General features: G+C 58.8%; 3 protein-coding genes across 7 annotated transcripts; 1 reads left to right on the top strand and 2 right to left on the bottom strand.

Moving 5' to 3' along the window:
• Positions 1-755: 755 nt before the first annotated feature.
• Positions 756-4851, bottom strand: TAX1BP3 (Tax1 binding protein 3). 2 transcript variants are annotated; one of them, XM_041000832.1, is made up of 4 exons: positions 4709-4842; positions 2363-2482; positions 1906-1983; positions 756-1661 (listed from the first exon to the last, which is right to left on the bottom strand). In XM_041000832.1, exons 1-4 carry the CDS (start codon positions 4745-4747, stop codon positions 1524-1526), a joined length of 375 nt encoding a protein of 124 aa, XP_040856766.1. In that variant the 5' UTR covers positions 4748-4842; the 3' UTR covers positions 756-1523. The 2 variants fall into 2 exon arrangements, with proteins under 2 accessions (XP_040856766.1, XP_040856767.1); XM_041000833.1 differs by lacking the exon at positions 1906-1983 and having other exon boundaries at positions 4709-4851.
• A 173-nt stretch (positions 4852-5024) lies between these two features.
• Positions 5025-6096, top strand: EMC6 (ER membrane protein complex subunit 6). Its single transcript, XM_041000437.1, has 2 exons — positions 5025-5110; positions 5241-6096. Exon 2 carries the CDS (start codon positions 5268-5270, stop codon positions 5598-5600), a length of 333 nt encoding a protein of 110 aa, XP_040856371.1. The 5' UTR covers positions 5025-5110; positions 5241-5267; the 3' UTR covers positions 5601-6096.
• Positions 6097-8014: 1918 nt separating this feature from the next.
• Positions 8015-21499, bottom strand: P2RX5 (purinergic receptor P2X 5). 4 transcript variants are annotated; one of them, XM_041001379.1, is made up of 13 exons: positions 21319-21499; positions 14940-15090; positions 14437-14508; positions 14200-14275; positions 14011-14107; positions 13803-13883; positions 13495-13627; positions 12998-13131; positions 12530-12623; positions 12361-12426; positions 10886-10968; positions 10118-10300; positions 8015-9266 (listed from the first exon to the last, which is right to left on the bottom strand). In XM_041001379.1, the coding sequence occupies exons 1-13, from the start codon at positions 21444-21446 to the stop codon at positions 9179-9181; spliced, it is 1386 nt and encodes a 461-aa protein (XP_040857313.1). In that variant the 5' UTR covers positions 21447-21499; the 3' UTR covers positions 8015-9178. The 4 variants fall into 4 exon arrangements, with proteins under 4 accessions (XP_040857313.1, XP_040857315.1, XP_040857312.1 ...); XM_041001381.1 differs by lacking the exon at positions 10118-10300; XM_041001378.1 differs by lacking the exon at positions 8015-9266 and having other exon boundaries at positions 9841-10300; positions 10886-10964; positions 12357-12426.
• Between the last annotated feature and the right edge of the window lie 115 nt (positions 21500-21614).

Here is a 21614-nt window from a genome sequence, read left to right as displayed (position 1 = left end):
CAGGGAGACCCCTGCCACCTTGTGTAAGGCAGTGCATGGGCTGTGAAGTGCGTGGACTCCACACCTTATCCAGAGGGGTGCCCTCCCAGGTGGTGCAAAACACCTGCTCAACTCAAGTCCAGGTAGGTAGCAAGGTACCGTGCCCACCACTGGAGCCATGGTGAGAAGTGGGGTTGGGTGAGATGTGAGGGGTATGCTGCTCCAGAGCCCATCCCTGAAGGTCTTCCTCTGCGCGTCCTTATGCTGGGCTGTAACATGTGCCAAGAAATATTACAGCCAGCTGTTTTTATATATGGTTTAAAAAATTGCCTTGGCCTTAAGAGTCCAGTCCAGCCATGCCATGTGGACCCAGCAATAGCGACACCTTCCCAGGCCAGATCTCAGCCCCACAGGACATCTGGAGCTGTGTCCTGGCTGGGACGTTGAGTGTGTTTCCCATGAACCCCTGGGCATGTGAGGCCTGTTCCGGGTGGGAGCGGACATGGAATTACACAAGGTGCGTTAGGGGAATTCAGGGCCCACTCCTGGCTCCTCTTCCCAGTCCATTTGCGGCTGCTCCCTTCCCCAGCACAGCATGTTCCCACTGAGGCTCTAAGGTCCTGCAAGCAGGGCTTTCCCAGCAGGAAGACCTGGAAATAGTTGAGCTTTGTCTTGGAGCAGCGGGGGACAGGTCAGCCATCCTGAAAACCAAAGCAGCTCACCCGGAGCCACCTGCACACGCACACCACCCCCTGCGCCTTGGCAAAGAGCCCTCATGCATTCCAGTATCATTTATTGGGCATGGACATCAGCTGTAGGCACAGCAGTCTCCAGCCGCTCTTCCACAGGAGCCACGGAGGCTGGTCCACTTGCTCAGGGCCGCCCCAGATGTGAATTAGTAACTTACAAAGCAGAATTGGCATCTCCAAACAGTAAGATAAAAAGGCTCTGCATCAAAGTTGTGACTAAAAAAATACAAAAGTTAAACCCACAGGCATGGAGTAATCCTGAGATATCATCCTTGAACCTCGGCTAGAGCCTACAGGCAGACACAGCTGGGGAAGCAGGGAGTCAGGGTCCAGGAGCCTACCACCTGCCTTCCTTGCCAGGCAGGCTTCTGGTAGTGTGGGGCCAGCCCCCGATGGGCAACATGGAAGAGTTGGGGCGCAGGCACTACGGAGATGACACAGGAGGCTGGGCCTAGCCCACAGCCAGGGCAGAATGGGAAAAGCCCCTACCCCCCTTAGGATATTTCCCATCTTTGGCAGCTCTCCATGTTTCTGGGCACCTGGTCTTGGGGCTGAGCCTAGGGTCACAGCAGCCTGGTGACCACCTGGCTCTAGATGCTTCTGGTCAGCCCTCAGTGTCCATGGGAGCAAGCTGGGCCCAGAAGCATGGGGTGGGAGTGGGGAGGGGCAGCAGCGTCAGGCCTCTGGGAGCAGCTGGGGCCTGGCGCTCAGCAGAAGCCAGGATGAAGGGCAGACAGAGCGTGGGAAGTGGTGGCGTTGTACAAATAGGCGCGAGCTGGGGAGCCCAGCGGGCTGCTAGGAGAGCATGGACTGCTGCACGGCCTTCTGCAGCGACTGCCGCGTCACCAGCAGGCGTACCACCTCCTCCGACCGCTTGGTGAGCCGCTTCCGGGCCTGGTCGTGTGTAACCATGGTCATGTCCCAGCCGTTCACCTGGCCCACAGAGAGAAATAAGCCATCTCAGTTCCCTGGCATCTGGAGGCTGAGGGCTTTAGGGGACCGGGTCACCCGTGAACCTGAAGGCCCTGGAGTACACAGAGGACCCAGCCAGCTTCCTCCCGGGAACCACCAGCACAAGTTCCCAAGGGCTAGGGTAAGTTCCTCCCAGCCAGGAGGCAGGGGAAGCCCCTACCCCCAAGTATTTCAAGCTTGTTTCTTCCTTTGGGACATTTGTTACCTGCATGATCTTGTCTCCAATCTGCAAGCCAGCAATTTCAGCAGGGCCTCCCTCAGACACCCGTGTGACATAAATGCCCTGGAAAGAGAAACCCAAGTCAGGCCCTGTGACAGCCACTGGACTGGTCCCTTATACACGGGGTCGGTCCAGCATGATATAGCCCCAGCTGTCCCTCTGGCCTCCCCCAGCATGCACAGTTCGTGCAGGCTATGCCACAGCAGCCAAGAAGGAGCAGAGCTGCCCACACACACCCCAGGCCTGCTGAGGGCCACCCTTCTGGATTGCCTAAGCAGAACTTTCCAGGCAGCCCTAGGAGGCCCGTTCCCCACCTCCCCCAACACCCCAACTCGTTCACAGCAGATCATTTCCTGGCCCCTCTTAGGACCGTTTTGAGAGGACCGGATCTGCCCTTGCACACAGGCGTGGGACGCGGTGTCCACCATCTTGTTGCTCTCACCTTGTCAGTCTTGTCCTCTGAGAAGGGATTCTGGGACGGATCCTGGTCAATGCCGCCTCCGATGCTGAAGCCCAGGATTAAGTTCTCACCCTGACGCAGCTTGTGAATTTCAACTCGTTGCTGGCAAACAAAAAAGCAAGCTGGCTTAGGTGGGTGTGGAGAGCAGGCATCTGGTTTATATCCCTAGCAGCCTGCTGGGAGCTATGCCAAGGGGTGGGATCCCAGAGTGGCCTACAGCAATCCAGCTGGGCACTAGCCTAGGAGGCTGGGGGCTGCGCTTGCACCATGGCAAACTGATCCCCCTTTAGGCACCAGGCTTAGCCATGCCCGTGTGCCAAGCCCCTCCTGGCCCATGAGCCAGGGCTCTAGAGCTGCTATGGGCTGAGCGCCTCACCTCCCCTAGGAAGGATAAAGAATGGGAAGGGCCCGGCCCTGGAAAGCTACAGGCTCCTGTTGTGAGCCAGCTCAGGGAAGGGCAAGACAGGAAGGAAGCACTGGGAAAAACTAAAGATCAGACCAGGACAGAAAGGTTTCCTGGCCAAGGGAGCGCAGCAGAAGCCTGCGGATGACATGGGCGTTTGTGACGCTGCCACCTACAGCACAGGACGTGCAGCTGGAAGGTAAGCCGGGGCTCAGCCTGAATCCGGCCAGATCAGGAAGGCCCATGTCCTGGGTGGAGAGGGGTCTCCTGAAGGCACAAGCCTTGCTGCTACCCCATACAGAAGGCCAAGAAGTGTTCTGGGGCTCTGGGACAAGGGCCCCCAGATCCTTCAGCAGGTTACCACCAGGAGCCGTGCCAGGTCAAAGCTGAGAGCTGTAAGGCAGCAGTGGGGAGCAAACAGGACGTGCTCTGGACCTGAGGAAGTTTCACCGAGACGGCACTGTTGGGCGTCAGGTCTCCATGGTGAGCAGGTGTTTTGCTGCCTGGCCTTGACCCTGAACCTCCTGGGGATGAGGGCAGGGCATGGGCACGTTAGAGGCTAGAACAACCCACTCTATCAGGAAGGGAGCGGGTGTCTCCAGCTGAAATGGACGCCAGGACCTTGGAGACTGCTCCTATGGGAGAGGGGTGACTGCAGACCCAGGAGGAGCAGCAGGTGGGGGTGGAGTGCCAGGAGCAACCAGGAAGGCGTCCAGGAGGCAGAGGTCAGCTAGGGTGGAGACAGGGAGACGCTGGGCTCCACCCACCCCAGGCAGGTCCTGGTACTGAAGAGCTGGGGGCCTCCATCCACAGCTTGAAGGAAGACACAGGGTGAAGACAGGCCCTGGTCCTGGTACCCCAAACGGCTCCTCCAGCACCCACCCTTGAGGTCAGAAAAGCACCCAAGCCCTGTGGCTAGGAGACACGGCCCTGGCACCGTCTTGCTGGATGAGGTCAGGGAGGAGGGTGCCCTCTGGTTTCTTCCTTGCACCCCCTTTTAACAAGTTTGGAAGCAAAACCAACCCTTAGTCTTTGGGCAGCTGGGGCCCTGCTGAGCCAGGCTGGGGCCAGCAGAGTGAGGCCTGGGACAGCTGTCAGCAGGGAGCTGTGTTTGCTCAAGTTCACCCTCCCAGGCCACCTTTATCAGCAGCCGGGCTGCAGGAGTCCTCAGCTCACCCCCGGGAGATGGCAGCGCCGGTTCCTGTGGGCTGGGACCTCTGATCTGTGGGACAGGCATTTGTAACCATTTTCTGAAAGTTTAGGGAGCCGGCAGGAGACCTGGGTCCTTACTGGCTGCCTTCTCCAGGGCTAGGTGAGCCCGGACTTCTTTCAGGGACCCCGCTGCTCCACCTGGACCTCCAGGACCTGCTCCGCTGGGACAGGGTCGTGCAGGTGTCAGCTGCCCTCCCCCTGCCTGTCCTGACAGCACCTGAACGCAGGACCGACCAGTGCCAGGTGGGAGTCCTGCACCGAGGCCTCCAGGCCTGAGGATGTGCGCGGGAGTGGGCGGCAGGGGGTCGGGGGCCTCAGGCTGCAGGGAGAAGGGGCCCGGCGGCGGCTCGGGCCAGCCCCACCCCCAAATCTCGCTCCCCCCTAGGCGGCGGAGCAGGCTGGAGCGCAGGAAGCACTTCCTCATTCCACAGGCTACGAATCACAGACGTCGGGCGCCCGCCCCCCGCGGCTGCCCAGCTGGGGCCACCGGGACCCTCGCAGGGGGCGCTTCCCCGGACTCCCGCATCCAGGAGGAGCCTGTTCTCCTCCGTCCTCCCCTCGCCGGACTTGGCCTCGGTCCGGAGTCCCGGGTAGGCGCCCAGCTCCCAGGCAGCGGGGTTTGCAGGAGTCCCAGCTCGTTGCTGGCTGTCAGTTTACCGCTCTGCGAAATGGAGCAAGCCGGGGCGAGGAGGAGCCCGCGCGAGCGCACTCACCACCACGGCAGTGACCGGCTGGCCCGGGACGTAGGACATGGCGACCCCGATCCGGTCCCCAGCACCAGCAAAGCCCCGCAGCACAGCTGGGATCCCCGCGGCCGCGCCCGCTCCGCTTAACAAAGGCACCCCGGCTGGGCCCGCCCCCTCATGAATAGTTAACAGGCCGCCAGCCAATCACAAGCCGGAGCGCCGCTCGGCTTTCGGAAGTCCCTCGTGCGTCCGGAGGAGGGCGGAGGGAAGCGAGAGAGTGCCCAGTGCGCAGGCGCAAGGGGCGGGGCTGGAGTGGGCGCATGCGCAGCTGCGGCATCTCCCTGCGCCCTCCTCCTCCTCCAGTGCAAGATGGCGTCCGTGGGCTCCGTGAGGCTTCCCGTGTGAGGGGACGACGCCGCTGCATTCCAGGTAAGCGGGCCGGCCCGGCTGAGCGGCTCCGGCCGCGTCCTCGGCCTCCTCGGCGCCGTGGGGGGAAGCGCGAGGCCCCAGGGGAAGGCGGGGCGCCGCTCGTAACTCGGCTTTCCTCCCTCGCCCGCAGCTCGGCGTGTCCGGCGGGACGGCTGCGATGGCCGCGGTGGCCGCGCGGCGGGAAGGGCCGCCGTTCATCAGCGAGGCGGCGGTGCGCGGCAACGCGGCGGTGCTGGACTACTGCCGGACGTCGGTGTCCGCGCTGTCGGGGGCCACGGCCGGCATCCTGGGCCTCACGGGCCTCTACGGCTTCGTCTTCTACCTGCTGGCCTCGGTGCTGCTGTCGCTGCTGCTGGTCCTCAAGGCGGGCCGCAGGTGGAACAAGTACTTCAAGTCGCGGAGACCGCTCTTCACGGGGGGCCTGGTGGGCGGCCTCTTCACCTACGTCCTCTTCTGGACCTTCCTCTACGGCATGGTGCACGTGTACTGAGCCGGACGCCGCGGACACTCGGCTGCTGCTGCTCGCGGGAGAGACCACGCGCCTGTAATGCTCTTCAGATTAAATGCAGTGTGAGCCGCTCGGTGCACCTCTCTGCTCCCTGGGCGGGTGTCGTGCGGCCGCGAGCGCGCCAGGAGCCCCGAGCCTCCCGGTGGGCCGGGCAGCATGCGCCTGGCGTCTCTCTGGAGCGTCACCTTGGCCTGCCTTCCGGGAGGGGCCAGAAGCCCCCGGAAACACCCTAGGGACTGGTGTTTCTTGCACGCCAGGCATCGCGCCTGGGACCTCTCGCACCCTACCTCACCTGGGGGGTGCTCGGCTTCGCCTCCCGGCTTCCCCCAGGGAGCTCAGCGATGACCTTAAACGCCCCTGGTCCAGCAGCAGCTGCCCCCCCGCCCGGCTCCCCGCAGGTGGGAGCGATGTCTTTGAGTTCTCCTCCACCTGACCACACTGAGGTGGCTTTCCCGTGAGGAAAAGCAAATCCCGGCCACACTTGGCCGTGTTCCTGGGCGGGACTGTCTGTGTTTTTGGTGACCCGTGAGCCTTTCTCGGCAGGAGGTTTGTCTTGGAGCAAGGTGCATGTTGTCTGCTTTAAACGTAACTAGCATTAGTGTGCTAGCAGGGAAGGAGCTGCTCAGTAATCGGGCTGTGAGTGCTGTTCCAGAACACAGGAGCCCCTTGCCCAGTGGAGATGCACCTGGGAGTCAGCTTGAGGCAGTACGCGCCTCAGCTGAGGCTCGGCCCAGGAAAGGGCAGGGAGGGGCTGTGTGGGAGTCCAGGGGCAGTAGGAATGTTCCTGGAGGAAGAGGAGGGAGCTGGACTAAACCCTGGAGGGCCGCAGAGGGGTTCAGGCGCGATCCCAGGAGCACTGGGAGGAAAGCTTTCATCGAGATTGGCATTTGGTTTAAGATGTGTTGATATTTGAGGGCCTGGTGTAGTAGCCTAGCAGCTAAAGTCGTCGCTTTGCATGCATGGGATTCCATATGGGCACCGGTTCTAATCCTGGCTGTTCCACTTCCCATCCAGCTCCCTGCTTGTGGCCTGGGAAAGCAGTTGAGGATGGCCCAAAGCCTTGGAACCCTGCACGCATGTGGGAGACCTAGAAGAGCTCCTGGCTTCAGATCAGCTCAGCTCTGGCTGTTGCGACTACTTGGGGAGTTAACCAGCAGTTAGAAGATTCTATCTCTTCTCCATTATAAATCTGACTTTCTAATAATAAAAACAATAAATATTTAAAATATATTTATTGTTATTTGAAAGGTAGATCTTTCATCGTCTGGTTCACTACCCAAGTGGCTGCACCATCTAGAGCTAGGCTGCTCCAAAGCCAGGAATTTGTTCCAGGTCTCCTGTGTGGATGGCACAGGCCCAAGCACGTGGGCCATCCTCCATTTCCCGCGTAAATGAACAGGGAGCCGGATCAGAAGTGGAGCAGCTGGTGCTCGGAGAGGATGCTGGCTCTGCAGGTGGAGGCTGAAACTATGCCAGGGCACTGGACATTGAGGTTGGTTTGTTTTTAATTATCCTGGAAGGCGATCAGAGCTGCCCACTGGTAGCCCCTGGCTGCCCCTGGGTCCCAGGCCTGAATTCCCCCTGAGCGGTGGGGCCAGAAGCTCTTCCTCTTCCCAGCGGCCTCCGAGCCAGCTCAGGTTGCCCCGTGGCTGGCCGCGGGCTCACCAGAAGTGTTGCCCATGTTGAGGGGGCTGAACGAGCTGACTGCTTGGTTACACATGCTTTCCAGGGGTTGACAGCTTGAACTCTTTGAGTGGAAAGTGTGCCTTTTCTCTGTGCCTCCTGCTCCTGGGTTTTTTACACACTTGATTGGAACTGCATTGCCAGATAAGGAGGCGCGTAATGTGCTGCTCGCTAGTGAGCCCTGTGTCTGCTTCTCGCAGCCTCCCCGTCTTAACTTTCCCCTTATTCGAGGAGTACTTTGGAAGCCATGGAGAACAAAAAGGACATGCTTAAGAGGAACATCTTAAGTTTTTGTATTTTTTGATGTTTAGTTGGCGCTGGGGTCTCCCTCCCTCCCCTCCAGGCTTACAGTGGGTGTCTTGTGAACTAGCACAAGTCCATCATGCTGCTACTGGGGTGTCTCCCGACAGTGTAGGAGGTTGTCGGTCATGTTGTTGTGAGCCCATTCTTGTGGCGCATGCATGAGGACTTACTTTTGTTTGCACCTATGAACATATAATTTCCGTTACAGTTCCATGATGCATCCCCTTGAGTACAGTTCACCATGGGAGAAGAGGAAGAAAAAGATGTTGAACCTTCGTCCGCATGAGCTTAATGAACATAACAAAGGTATCAGTGTGGCGTTAGGGTGATGAAAAGGAGTGTCCAGCATCTTCACATAGGAATAAATGTCAGCCTGTGTCCCAAAGCCCTAACGAAGGTACAGTGAGGACTAGATCCTCATTATTTATGGGCAGTAACGATAACAGTGATAAAAGGGACATTAACAGTCTCAGGTGATTATAAACAGTCTTAATCCTCAGACAGTAAGACATTCCTCTTAAATAGCAGAGACAGTCCGTGTTGGGCAGGTCCCAGGAGTTAGCCATCTTCTCCCCGGTGAGGGCTGCAGTGACTCCAGGGGAGGCGGGCAGGGAGGTAAGGTCACGTCTTCTGGAGCAGTTTCCACAAGGGGAAGGGTGTGGCTTGGAACGGAAGGGACCCCTCTCCCAGACACACGGAGACACCATTCCCTGTGAGATGGTGCAGGAATGCTGGGCCTCCCCATGTCTTTGGCTGAGGTGCTTATACACCTAGAGAAGGCCACGATCCCAGTGAGAAAGGAGGAGTTGGGGGCAGCAGCGGCCAGTCCATCCTGTGGGGGCCTGTGATGTCACAGTGACCCCACCCAGGGTAGTCTCCCACTGGCCACAGTGTGCCCAAAGGCATTTCTCAGTCGTTAGGAAAACCCACGGTGGGCAGGCCGAGCCTGGGCATGACACCCTGTGCAGGGGATCCTGGAAGCTCCTCTTTCCCACAGGGCAGCTGTGTCCACTGAGCTGGAGAAAGCAGAGGGCCCCCAGAACAGTCTTGTCGCCCCCCCATCAACTGGTCCCACTTGTTGAGTGAGCACCCCCTTGATCCTTGACCTCATTAGCACTTAGGTTAAAGCTGTCCAGCAGGCAGGGAGCCGGGTCGCTGAGGCCATTGTGGGGCAGAGCTTCCCCTTCCCCAGCTTACCCGTAAGGCAGCAGCCTCCTGGGCTCTGCATCCCTGAGTGCCCACCATCCCTCAGGTGTGGTCCAGAGCTCCCCGAGTGCTGGTCTCACTGGGGGCCAGATTCAGCAGCTCCTTGAAGCGGCCCTTGAGCAGGCCCAGTGCCCCGCAGTGGTCGGTAAGAGTGCTGCGTGTACAAGCTGGAGAGTGTCCCACCAGGGTCCCAGGCCATGCAGGCCCCCTTTGAGGATGCCTGCTCCTGAGCCATTGTGGCTGCAAGGGTCTCCCCTACACATAATACAGCTGTGCCTGCCAGCCTGAGGCCCTGTCCCCCAAAGGGGCCACGGTACCTCTGCCTGAGTTCAAAGCCGGAAATTGTTCAGGGCCCGAAGTCTCCATCTTCACTGAGTCTGTCTCCAGTCTGGCTGTGTCTGCTTTGCCTCCAAGGGCTGTGACAGTTTAGCATTCACAGCCTGCAGGGAACTAGAGCTAAGAAACACGGAGGAAGATATTGTCAGGAACCCTGGGGCCCGGGCTCCCTCCCACAGGCAGTGGAGGGGAAGCTCTCGGGTCCCCATTGCCCCGCTCAGCGTGAGGCCAGGAGTTAGGAGGTACTGTGCAGGCAGCCAGAGCTTCCCGTAGCACCCAGAACAGCCAGGGGCCAGCCTTCCCCTCACAGTAAAGTCAGGTGGGCATCAGAGCAGCAATGGCTAGCTCAGGCAACAGGTGGAGGGCCCAGGCCTACCCTGTATTGGGGATGTGCAGCCTGCCACACAGGGTCCATTGGACTGCTGTGCCCCCTGCTGCAGCCTCAGCCTCCCCTCCTTTCCATCTCAAGTTACATTCTCCCCACATTCCTTCCCAGGGTGAGCTAGAAGCTGCCTGTGCTTGCAAGTCAAGCAACAGAAGCGAGGGAGAGAGGCCATCCTGGACAGTGAACTCCCTGAACAGGGCTGACAGGCAAGGGCCTCAAGGAGACTGGGGGAGCCACACCGGGAAGTGGACTAGACCCAGAGCCTGGCAGGGGGGTGGAAGCAGAGCAGCCTGGGCACCACCCCCACTGCCACCTCCCTGCAAAGGAGGGGAAGCTGATAGAGGGACCGGGGGTGGGGGGGCTGTGATGGGCACCAGACTGCCCCTGCACTCAGCAGCACATGCAGAAGCTGTGTACAGATCGCCTAGCTGTGCCTTGGTTTCCCCACCTCAGGGACTTGCTTCATGCTGGTGAGGATGCTGTGAGGAGCCCGGCCAGAGCAGCTTCTACCTTGCAGTCAGCACCAAGGGTTGAAGCACTAATAGGGTGCTGCTGGGGTGGGATGGGCCCAGAGCAGGACCCCCACCTGTCAGACTCCAGCACCTGTCGGCACACACTGCCGTTCCCCTGAAAACCGCCGTCCTGGCTGCTGCTCCGCAGTGTCAGTGTCCTGGGTAGTTCCATCAGCCCCGAGGCAGGTGACTCCTGCCCCGACTCCTCCTGCCCCTGTACCTGGTCTTCAGCCTCCAGGGCCCGGTCCTCTCGGCCCCTGTGCAGATCCCATTGGAGCCACTTAACCAGACTGGCCCTCCCCAGAGAGCACCTCCTGCAGCTCTTACAGCTGCTCTGGGAGGCCCTGTGGCCCAGGCTGTGGGGCAGAGGGGCACCCGTCTCAATTCTTCACTGATCCCAGAGACATTCGCAAGGGCCTGACCTGAACCCCCTTTCCCTGCCTGACCAGCCACAGACCTCCCTTCTGCTCGGAACACCGTGTGTACCCCCGACACATGTACATACACACGTAGTCCAAGAGACCCCAGACAGAGGCCTCAGCACAGCATTGGGTAAGCAAGCCTGGTTTTCCCTGAGCTTTCCATTCCAGGCTCCCTTAAGGCCAGCCCACCAAGGCCAAATCTTGCCTGACACCAGCACTGGGAGTTATGCTGTGGGACCCAGCTCTGTCTCCCAAAGAACCCATGGCCACAGGAGGCCTGATCCTGGCTTCCTGTGGTGAAGCCATGGGGCGCAGTCGAGTCCAGGCATGCCAGTCACCAAGCACAGCCTTGGATCCTGCTGCCACACCCCCAAGCCATCAAGCTAGGCCCTGTGTCCCCCAAGTTAGAACCTGACTGACCTCACTTTCTCAAACTTCTTCTCGCGGTAGAACTCTCTCTTCTTAATGATGTAGATGAGCACCAGGTCACAGACAAAAGCTGCCTGCAAGACAACAAAGGTCCCAAACTCGGGCTCCTGGTCCCACAGAGGGCACCCCACACTGTTGGAGGCAGCAGCCATGAACAAGGTGTCAAGTCCCCATGTCCAAGGCCACAGGCTGGCTTGAGCTAAGACCCAGAGATCAGAGGGTCACCTGACCTTTGGGCCAACCACCAGTCTGGCCTGCCTCATGCAGGCATCTGCCGTGTGACAAGGAGAGCAGCCGGTGTGGGCGGTGGAGGCATGGAGCCTCCCTCTGGTGCAAGGGATGAGGAGAGAACAGAAGGCAGGACATCACCAGCTGAGGCTGGACAGCAGGGCAGGGTCTTGAGGTCTGAACAGGAGGCTGGACAAGGCACAGAAAGCCTGAGGAGAGGCAGTGTCTCAGGGCTGGGGGAGAACAGCCATAGTTCTGGCCAGGCCAACAGGGACCATCCCAGAACACCGCTCTCCACGGGCTCTGCTGGGCACCACTGCAGGAATGCAACACTCTAGGAAGAGCCCCCTCTAGTGGTCGGCGCGTGATGGGTAAGTCCCGAGGCTGGGTCATGCAGTGCCTCTCTCCACCACCAGGCGGAGACTTCACCCTACAGTGTGGGGTTGGGGATAGGAGGTGGAGCCTCTGATCTGGGTGCTGCACTTTTCTCCCTCAAATGCCAACAGTGTTCAGCCCCAAGCAACATCCTTCCCTGACCACGACCTTGTTTTGTTTCCCCATATCTTGAGTTTGTGGCTGCTGGCATCCCAGGCCCAACCAGTGGCTCGACACAGCTGGGAGGAACCCACTGGGGGCTGAGTCGTATCAGCCACCTCTCAGGACTATCCCAGAGGGGTGCTGGGATCCCCATGCAGAGGAAGGAGGCAACCAGGAGGATTGGGAAAGGACCTCCGGAACGTAGCTGGGCACATCTCCCAGGAGTACCTGGGGCTTAAGCAGCAGCCCCTCTCTGGCCAGCATCCACTGCCTCAACAATCTCAGCCTGTGCCCATTGTCCCAGGAGCCACATGGACATCACAGCTGTAGGGGATGGTACCACAGTGCCCAGGACACAAGTCAGCCCCTACAACAGGGAGCTACCTGGCCCCAAGTGTGTTTAGTGCCCAGTCCAAGGAACCCCATCCACTGCCTGGTCCTACCCTGTTTAAGCACAAGCGGAGGGGCACCTGGAAGTTCCAGTTCTGATCTTGACCTAGAAGGCCCATCTCACTACACTAGGTGCAGAGCTCCAACTCTGAGCCTGCAGGGCGCTTGGCTGAGTGTGAAATCCCAGAAGCCCTTTTTGCATGTACCCATGGTGACCTGCCAGCTCCCACTGGCATGGCCCCTCCCAGGCAGGTGCCTCTCGCTGCAGCAGGTGGCAGGGCAGGAAATGGGGAGCGAGGAACAGTACTCACAGCACCCATGAGCGCCACCCCAGAGGCCAGGTTGATGACTGTAGGGACGATGTTGAACTTCCCTGCCTGCAAGACAGACCCCGGCAAGGTGAGCCGAGCAGGGTGGTCCGTGCTGACCCCCCACCTCCACCCTGCCCAGCCAGCTGCAATAGGTGTAGCCCCACTTTACCCTGCCATTCACCAGCACATCAAAGCGGATGCCGTAGGCTTTAATTAAGGTGCGGAACTCCATCCCCGCAGCGTCTCGGTAGTACTTGGCAAACCTGCGGGAGACAGTGCCCAGGGAAGCCTGGGTTGCCCTGGACCCCTAGCTCACAGTCCTCCATAGCACCCTGGGGACCAAAGGGAAGCACTTCGAGCACCCTGGCTCCCAGTAGAAGGGGTTGCAAACCCTCTCACTGACCCAAGTCCAAAGATGGCGCCAGACCTGTCAAAGCCCTGCCAGTCCCAGGCCTCCCCCTGCCCACCTCAGGCCACCGGAACACAGCAAGAGTTGTCCCAGAAGAGGTGTAGAGCATCCTGGGCTCCACCACAGGAGCAGGCAGGCATGCCCACAGCTGCAGTCCCCACCTCAGCTGCCTCTGCACCTGCCGATGCCGCCCAGTCCCCACCCAGGGAGGGCGCAGAGAGCAGTTACCTGAAATTGTACCCTGAGGAAATGGACTTTGTAAACTTGTGGTCCAGACGACTGAAAGAGTAGTGAGGGTTGCATTCAGAGCCTGGTTGGTCAAGATCACAGTCCCACTCAATGTGAATGCCGATCACACCGCCCTGGATGAGAGGGAGGCATTGGTCAGGGCACAGGAGTCTCAGGCCAGCCCTTTACCAGAGCCATGCCCACTGGACCACCTTGCAGGAGGCCCTCGCCCCATCCCCCTCCCCTGGGCAGCTGAGAAAATGGCATGGCCCCCGCCTCAGCATCTCCCGTTGTCCCCAGGAGAAGGGGCTGGCACCCTGGGCTGCTCCTGGGAAACACTTCATGAGCCAAGTGGGGCTGTGCTGGCTGTTTGGGCTGAGGACATGACAGGTGCCAAGGCTGTCCCTCACCGGATGCGCATGGCTGAAGCGCTGGCGCAGCCTGGCTGCCTGCGACTGCAGTCTCTGGGGAGGGCTGCCCTAGCTCACGGCACCCACCTCCAGGGCTATGTCCTCGAAGGTGCTCCCTGCCCAGCGGACCACAGAGCCCACGTGGAAGATGGGGCAGTAGAGGTTGGTGGGGCCAAAGTGACAGGATTTCAGCAGCGTCTTGTCCGTGTCCACGTTCGTCCTGGTTGCGGGGCCCCACCCAGCCAGGGAAACACGGGTGAGACTTGTCATTCCTGGCCTGACCCCCTGTCCCAGCTAAAGCCCTTACCTGTTCATGCCCAAACCGCCCCCTGGGCCGCGCCCATACCGCCCCAGACACCTGCACAGCCCTGAGTCATGAACCAAGCCCCACCTACTTGGAGAAGTTGAATTTGGGGAAGCGGATGAAGTTCTTTATATAAACAGTGAAGTCTTCAGCATCCCCCAGCAATGGCTTCCTGAAAAACAGCCCGGGTAGCCTGAGCCTCCAGCCTGCCCCGACCTGCTAAGGTCTGGTCCATGGGTCCAGGATGTCCCAACTTCTCCCTCAAGCGGGTACCACCACATGGACTGGCTAACACGCACCTGGGCATGGACTTGGTCTCCACTGGACACCAGGCGAAGATCTCACAGGTGCCATGGGTTGAATTCCCTGCTCGCAGGCAGCGGCCAGTCTTCACTCCTGCAGTGAGGGCATGGGGATGCCGAGTGGGAACAGGGCCGCTGCCAGGAGCTGCTCCACCCCCTCCACCTCTGACCGGCCCAGGCCCTCACCGTTTCCGGCTTTCACAGGCATGCCCGCTGGGCAGTCACTGTCCTGAGAACACTGGCCATCAGGAATCTGCTCATTCTACCAGAGAGAGGGCACCTGAGTGGGGCAGGGCCTTCCAGGAGCCACACCCCCTGGGAACATGCTTTCAGCCCCAGTGACCTGCACAGCCCTGCACGGCACACACAGCCCTGGGACCCTGCATCAGCCACTCCCTGCCCAGCTCCCCATGCCAGTCATACCTCAGCACAGGTGCCCTGCCGCTGGTGAGGGGTCACAATCAGGTTGGTGATGATGAAGAAGACATTTTCTCCCTGGAAAACCAGAGGTGGTGAGGAACCTTCTATCCGCCTGTTCGTGCCCAGGGCTGTCTGGCAAGCACACAGCCCAGTGCCTCCCACGGTTCCCAATCGGGGTCTGCAGGCAGGCCCACATCCCTGCCTGAATGTCCTTAGCCACTGCAGACCGAGCCCAGATGGGGAAAAGAGTGCAGCATTGGAGTTGTCCAACCAGCTGGCAAGCCGGCTGGGGGCACTTCGGGAGGCAACAGCATAGAAGAGAGGGGTTCTCTGCACCGAGCCCCTGTGGCCTCTGCAGACCCAGATGCAGGCTAGGAGGGAAGGGGCGTGGCTGGGGAGGATCTGGACAGGGTCTCTGTCTGCCACCTGGTGGCCATTCTGGGCCAAGGCGGATAATAGGTGGGGGTCGTCAGCCTGCGTCTCTGGGACTACGAGGGGGCTCAGACCTGGGGTGGTATGACGTAGTCCGTGGCATCCCAGAGCCGCACCCCGAGCTCCGAGGTGTTGGTGTAGGCCACACCCTTGACTTTGGTGACCACAGCAGTCTGCAGCGAGGTGTCCACGTCCTGGTAGCCCTTCTTGACCAGGAACACCCATCTGCAGGGAGAGACCAGCGGCACAATCAGCCACCAGGCCCCTCTGGGACGTCTCCCTGGCCCTCCTGGGTTCCTGGGTGGGGTTGGGGACCAGTTTCCATGCAGAGGCTCCAGTCTCCACTCTGCCAGGAGCACAGTGCTGTGAGCAGCAGAGGCAGGGGATGCAGGGTGCTCCAGGGAGCTGCCGCTCCCAGCTGGACAGGCCTGGGCTGACACTGGCTCAGCCATGCGCTTGTGCCACGTGGCCCCCGGTAGCCACTCACCTCTGGGAGCCCCACGGAGCGAAATGAGCTGGGGTCTTACACGTGAAGTTAACTGTGAGGAGGCCTCAAACGGAGGCCCCGTGGACAAAATCAGACTGCAAAAGCCACTCTTTGGTACCAAGACGAGAAACAAGAAAACTGGCTAGACTGCATCACTACATACAGCTTCTGTGTGCAGTGGCTAAGGTGTCGTGTGGGACATCAGCAGCCATGCTGGAGGTGGCCCTTCCTGCCATTGTCCAGAGATGGCAGGTGATGGTTCGAGTGGTTGGGTCCCTGTCACCACCACAGAAGACCTAGACCGAGCTCCTGGCTGCCCTGGCTGGGCCTTTGGAAAGTCTTTATTTGAGAGAGAGCTACAGAGAGGATAGAGCTATCCACTGGTTCATTCCCCCAAACAGCGGCGGCTGGTCCAGGCTGAAGCCAGGAGCTCCTTATTTGGTCTTCCGAATGGGTGCAGCAGCTCCAGCCCTTGGGTCATTGTCTGCTGCTTTCTCAGGGCATTAGCAGGGAGCTGGGTCAGAAGTGGAGCAGCCGGTACTTGAACTAATGTCCATATGTGATGCTGGCATTGCAGGCAGAGGTTTAACCTGACATACCACAACACTAGTCACCCTCTGCCTTTCACAATGAAAATACGGAGAAAACTATTGCCTCAAAGGAAATGGCTAGGACGGTGAAAAATTCAACCCATGAAATGAGAGAAGGTATTTGTACATCAGTTCACTGAGAAGCATCCAGTATCCAGAATATGTACAAGCCTCTTCTGCTTTGCTTTGTTCTTCAGACAGACTAGGCTGTAGAGAGCTTGCACCTACTTGTTCCCTCTTCAGCTGACCACAGCAGCTGTGTCTGGGCCAGGCGGAAGGCAGGAGCCCAAAACTCCACGTGGGCTTCCACGTGGGCCGCAGGGCCCCTCACGTCAGTCGTCACCGCGGCTCCCCAGTCTGCACTACAGGACGCGGGAGTCAGGAGCCCGAGCTGGGGGCGGACCCCAGATGCCCAGATGTGGAACAGCTTCCCTGCTGCTATGCTAAACACCTGCACCTAGATTATAGGAAGTATTTAATTAGATTTTATTATAGTAAATGCACTCTGTGTGTCTGAGGTGAACCTTGTTGTAGATGTAAAAATGGTGCAGTTACTGTGGAAAGCAGCCCGACAAGTCCCCAGAACGTGACAGGTGGACCCGACGATTCCACTCCTCAGTAAGGCTGGGCCGGGTGTGGGACAGCAGGAGCAGCCACAGCTGGGGGTGCCCCTAGCCCACATCAGGGGGCCTGGGGATCAAGTCCCGACTGCTCTGCTTCCCAGCCAGCTCCCTGCTCACGTGCCTGGGAAAAAGCAGCAGCAGGCAGCCCAGGCACCGGATCACGAGTACCCCAGCAGTCACTCCTAACAGCCAGCCAGCAGAGATCGCCCACCAGCTGCCCCGGGGCGGAGCAAAGGCGTAGCGCACCCAATGAGGCACTCACCAATTCATGGTACAACATGAGCGAGTCTCAAAACCACTATGCTAAGCGCAAGCAGACAGCAGGAGGCACACAGGACGCGATTTCCTTTCTGTGACGTGTCCAGACCAGGAAGACACAGACACAAACACTGCCGGTTGCCGGCAACAGGAGTAGGGTGGACTGTCGCTGGCTGGTTTCTCTCTGTTGATGAACCTGGGGGTGGTGATGGTTCTACGACACCATAACCCTCAAAAGCAATGAAGTGTGTGCTTTAAGTGGCTAAAGCGGTGAAATATATATTATGTGAATATTATTTCAACTTAAAAATTCCATACTCTTGGGCCTGGTGCCGTAGCACAGCAGGTAAAATCCTCACCTTGTATGTGCCAGGATCCCATATGGGCACCAGTTCTAATCCTGGCGGCTCCACTTCCCATCCAGCTCCCTGCTTGTGGCCTGGGAAAGCAATCAAAGACGGCCCTAAGCCTTGGGACCCTGCACCCGCATGGGAGACTAGGAAGAGGCTCCAGGCTCCTGGCTCAGTTCTGGCAGTTGCAGCCATTTGGGGAGTGAACCAGAGAATGGAAGCTCTTCCTCCCTCTCTCTCCTCTCTGTGTACCATCTTTCCAATTTAAAAAAAAATAAATAAAGCCTTTTTAAAAATCCCATACTCTTAAAGAAAAAAAAATAACATGAAATTTGAAGATGGACACAGGGGAATGGGCGGTCAGCCTATCAGTTAGTGTACTGGCTTTGAGTCCCGCCTCCTCCTGGTGCAAAGTCCTGCCAAGGCACACCCCGCAGATAAGAGGGAGTGGAGGTCATCGTGCTTGGACTGGCAAGATTGGCAGCGATTCCTAACTGATGAACTACCAAAACCACTTGAGCAAGAACCTCAGAGCGTGCCCTGCATGCGGGACCCGGGGAGGGTGGGAAACTAGGTGGGGCTTCTCCCTTAATGCCCCCTTGAAACATGAAGGAAACAATATGGAAATAACAGTCTTACCCACTTCCTTATAGCCCTTGAACCTTTTTACCCCAATTAACTATGTAAAGATGGTCAAAAATATAATAAAAAAAAAAAAAAGAGGGGGTGGAGGTCTGCCACCTGCATGGGAGACCATAATGAAGTTGTTGGCTCCCAGCTTTGGACTCGCCCGGCCTTAGCTGTGGCAAGCATCTGGGGAGTGAACCAGTGGGTGGGAAGTTCTCTCTACCTCTCTCCATGTAGCTCTTTTTTTTTTTTTAATTATAAATTATACTTATTGGGCCCGGCGCGGTGGCGCAAGTGGTTAAGTCCTCACCTTGCACGCCCGGGATCCCATATGGGCGCCGGTTCTAATCCCGGCGGCCCCGCTTCCCTTCCAGCTCCCTGCCTGTGGCCTGGGAAAGCAGTCGAGGACGGCCCAAAGCTTTGGGACCCTGCACCCGCGTGGGAGACCCGGAAGAGGCTCCTGGCTTCGGATCGGCATAGTATCGACCGTTGCGCTCACTTGGGGAGTGAATCATCGGATGGAAGATCTTCCTCTCTGTCTCTCCTCTCTGTATATCCGCCTTTCCAATGAAAAAAAAATAATAAAAATAAATCTTAAAAAAAAAAAAATTATACTTATTTTTGATGCTTTTTACATAGTTGATTAGGGTGATTAGGGTCAAGGTTTTGATAGTTCAGCAGTTCCAAATTACTGCCAATCTCGCCACTCCAAGCACGATGAAATCTCTCCAGAATCCACTAGCTGACACAGCCCAGGTATTCACTGTCTACACTTGGCTGGGGTCGTTGACTGATCTGTCTTCCATCCTCTATTGTGGTACCAGGTATCCTTTTTTTTTTTTTTTAGATTTTATTTTATTATTTACTGGAAAGTCAGATATACAAAGAGGAGGAGAGACAGAGAGGAAAATCTTCCGTCCAATGATTCACTCCCCAAGTGAGTGCAACGGCCGGTGCTATGCCGATCCAAAGCCAGGAGCCAGGAACCTCCTCCAGGTCTCCCATGCGGGTGCAGGGTCCCAAGGCTTTGGGCCGTCCTCGACTGCTTTCCCAGGCCACAAGCAGGGAGCTGGATGGGAAGTAGAGCTGCCAGGATTAGAACTGGCACCCATATGGGATCCCGGGGTGTTCAAGGCGAGGACTTCAGCCACCAGGCCACGCTGCCAGGCCTGGTACCAGGTATCCTATGCAGACTCCAGCATACTGTCATATCCTCCATGTGCACCTGGCGTGTGTCTCTTTTAAACAAATAAAATGGTGGCTGGTGCTGTGGTGCAACAGGTTAGGCTGACGTGTGCAATACCAGCATCCCATGTAAGTGCCAGCTACTGTGCCTGCAGAAACAGCGCAAGACAGCCCGGCACCCTGGTCCTGCTGCAGCACCTCGGAGACCCAAACTGAGTTCCTGGCGCTTCACTTTAGTTTGGCCGAGCTCTGGCTGTTGCAGCCATTTGGGGAGTGACCCAGCAGACAAAAAATTCTCTCCCCTGCTCCTCCCTCCCTTCCTCCTCCTCTCCCCGACCCCACCATCTGCTCTGTCGCCTTCCTCCCCCATCACTCTTTCAGGTAAAATAAACCTTCACATTATCTGAAATACAGAGAGAAAGCTATCTTCCATCCCCTGCTTCACTCCCAAAGTGGTTGCAAGGGCCAGAGCTGAGCCAGTCCCAAGCCAACAGCCAAAGCTTCTTCCAGGTCACGCACGCGGATGCAGGCCGTCCTCGACTGTTTTCCCAGGCCACAAGCAGGGAGCTGGATGGCAAGTGGAGCTGCCGGGATTAGCACCAGTATCCATATGGGATCCTAGGACCACAGGCAGAGGCTTAAGCTGCTACCCCATGATGCCAGCCCCCCAAATGTCTTCAAAGAGGCGAAGTGGCAGTCAAATAAAAGCATGATTGTAGATTTTTCTTTTCTGTAAAGGTGATAATTGGACCATGCGGGTACATGGTGACCCAGACAGCACAACACGCTGACCTCAGCCCTCCAGGGTCAGAACGGTTAAAAACCACAAAGCACAGAACTGTACAGAGAGAAAAATCACACGCCAACCAGCGTCCTACCCCGGGAAGGGGCCTCACACAGCCGAGGGAGCAGCGCCCGCAGGAAGTGCACGCAGGTCACCACACCACACGCACAGCTCTCAACATGTTTTTACGAGGAAATCAACTCATCTCTCAATTCCGCTTCCCATGCACTTTCGGAGGCGCTCGAGCCTGTGCAGGAGTCGCAGACAGCGCAACCATCAGCAAGGTTAACATCTGGGGAATCCAGGGCCGGGTCTTCAGCAGTGACCATATCCTCCTCTCTAAACCAAGACACTGGCAGCCCACCAAGAATTTCTCCTTTCCAGACGAGATGACTGCACCGCACTGCGAGCCTGCACACCCACACATGCCCACACCCACTGGGTACAAGCTCAAAGAACACAGCTTGGCACCTTTGAGATGTGCAGGCCTCCCCCTGTGCCCCCACCCGCCTCACGCTGCCCTATGGTCAGGAAAAATCCAGGCAAGAGGGAACAGGAAACAGGTCCGGAATCCTTGACGCCCCCCAGGGTCTCCATGGGGAGGGCTCTGCACAGCAGGTGCCAGTCAGGATGCAGGGGCACAACGGGGAGGGCCTGGGCTGCCCTCCTAACACAACCATCTAACCAGCACTCCTTGGTCTCACACCATCTGCCAAAGAGGGAAGTGGCCGGAGTCCCCAGACAGTGGGGGAAAGTAGTGGAGGTGATGCACAAAGACAGCTCTGCAGCGGGGCTGGGCGTCCACCAGGTGAGGTAGGGAGGGCACGGAGTGGAGGGGAGGAAGCGTGTGCAAAAGGTCCAAGGCGGGAGGTGGCTTGGAGTGTGAAGGCTGAAGCTGGGGGAATGCTGAGTGCCAGGCCTCCCCCAAGGGGGCGAGAGGCACCCAACAGTGTCCACTGAATGAATAGGTGTGGCCTGGCCGTCCGGGGTGACCTCATCTCCCACCACCTGTTCCGTCCCAGCCCCCAGGGCACAGGGCTCCGACCAGCACCTGGCTGAGCAACCCCACGGGCCTGCCCCTGAGCCGTTGGCTCCCACTTCCACCAGCTGGCATGGACAGTGGGCTGGGCTGGGCTGGCGTTTTGGCCTCTGAGGTAGAGCCCTTTGGCAGGACCCCCAGCCGCAGACCAGAGAGGCTGGCCAAGAGTGGGCAAGCTGACTGGGAGACCAGGACATGCCAGCCCAGTGAGTGGCGCAGCCCAAGCATGACTCTGCCTGTCGCAGATTATAAATAACTGCCCGGCCTCCAGGCCAGCTGTCCAACCAAGACCCAGGAAGGCTGGGGGTGGCGGAGAGAGAGGGCAGCGGTCCAGGTCCCTGCCCACAGCTCAACCACTACGGCCAGGGGCTACCCATGGTAAACCTCTTCAAGTTAAGGAAACTCAGAAGCCCCCGCCTCCATCATCAGCTCCGCGGCTTCCAGGGAGGGCGCCTCACCGCAGCACCCCACACACAGGTGCAGCCTGTCATCCTGGCCCCCCACACTCACATGAGCAGGTACAGCAGGACGCCGAGCTGCAGCAGCCTGTACAGCAAGCCCACCTTCCTGTTCTTGGCTACCACGTACTTCTCGGTCTTGTAGTCCAGGAGGGACAGGCAGAGCGCCCTGCAGTCCATGGAGCCGCCCCAGCCAGGCCTGCGCACCGCCGGCCCCACGTGTGCCGCACGGGGAGCCGCGGCCCCGCCTGCCCTCCCGCGGGCGCCCGGAGGCGCGGCTCCCAGCTGGCCCGGGCCGCCGGTTAGTGCGCGGCTGAGCTCCCGGGGGACGCACGGCGACCTTGCCGC

The sequence above is a fragment of the Ochotona curzoniae genome, unplaced genomic scaffold, assembly GCF_017591425.1.
Source record: "Ochotona curzoniae isolate NIBS_2020 unplaced genomic scaffold, NIBS_Ocur_1.0 scaffold_2453, whole genome shotgun sequence".
Classification (NCBI taxonomy): Eukaryota; Metazoa; Chordata; class Mammalia; order Lagomorpha; family Ochotonidae; genus Ochotona; species Ochotona curzoniae.
This window is presented reverse-complemented; position numbering and strand designations above follow the sequence as displayed.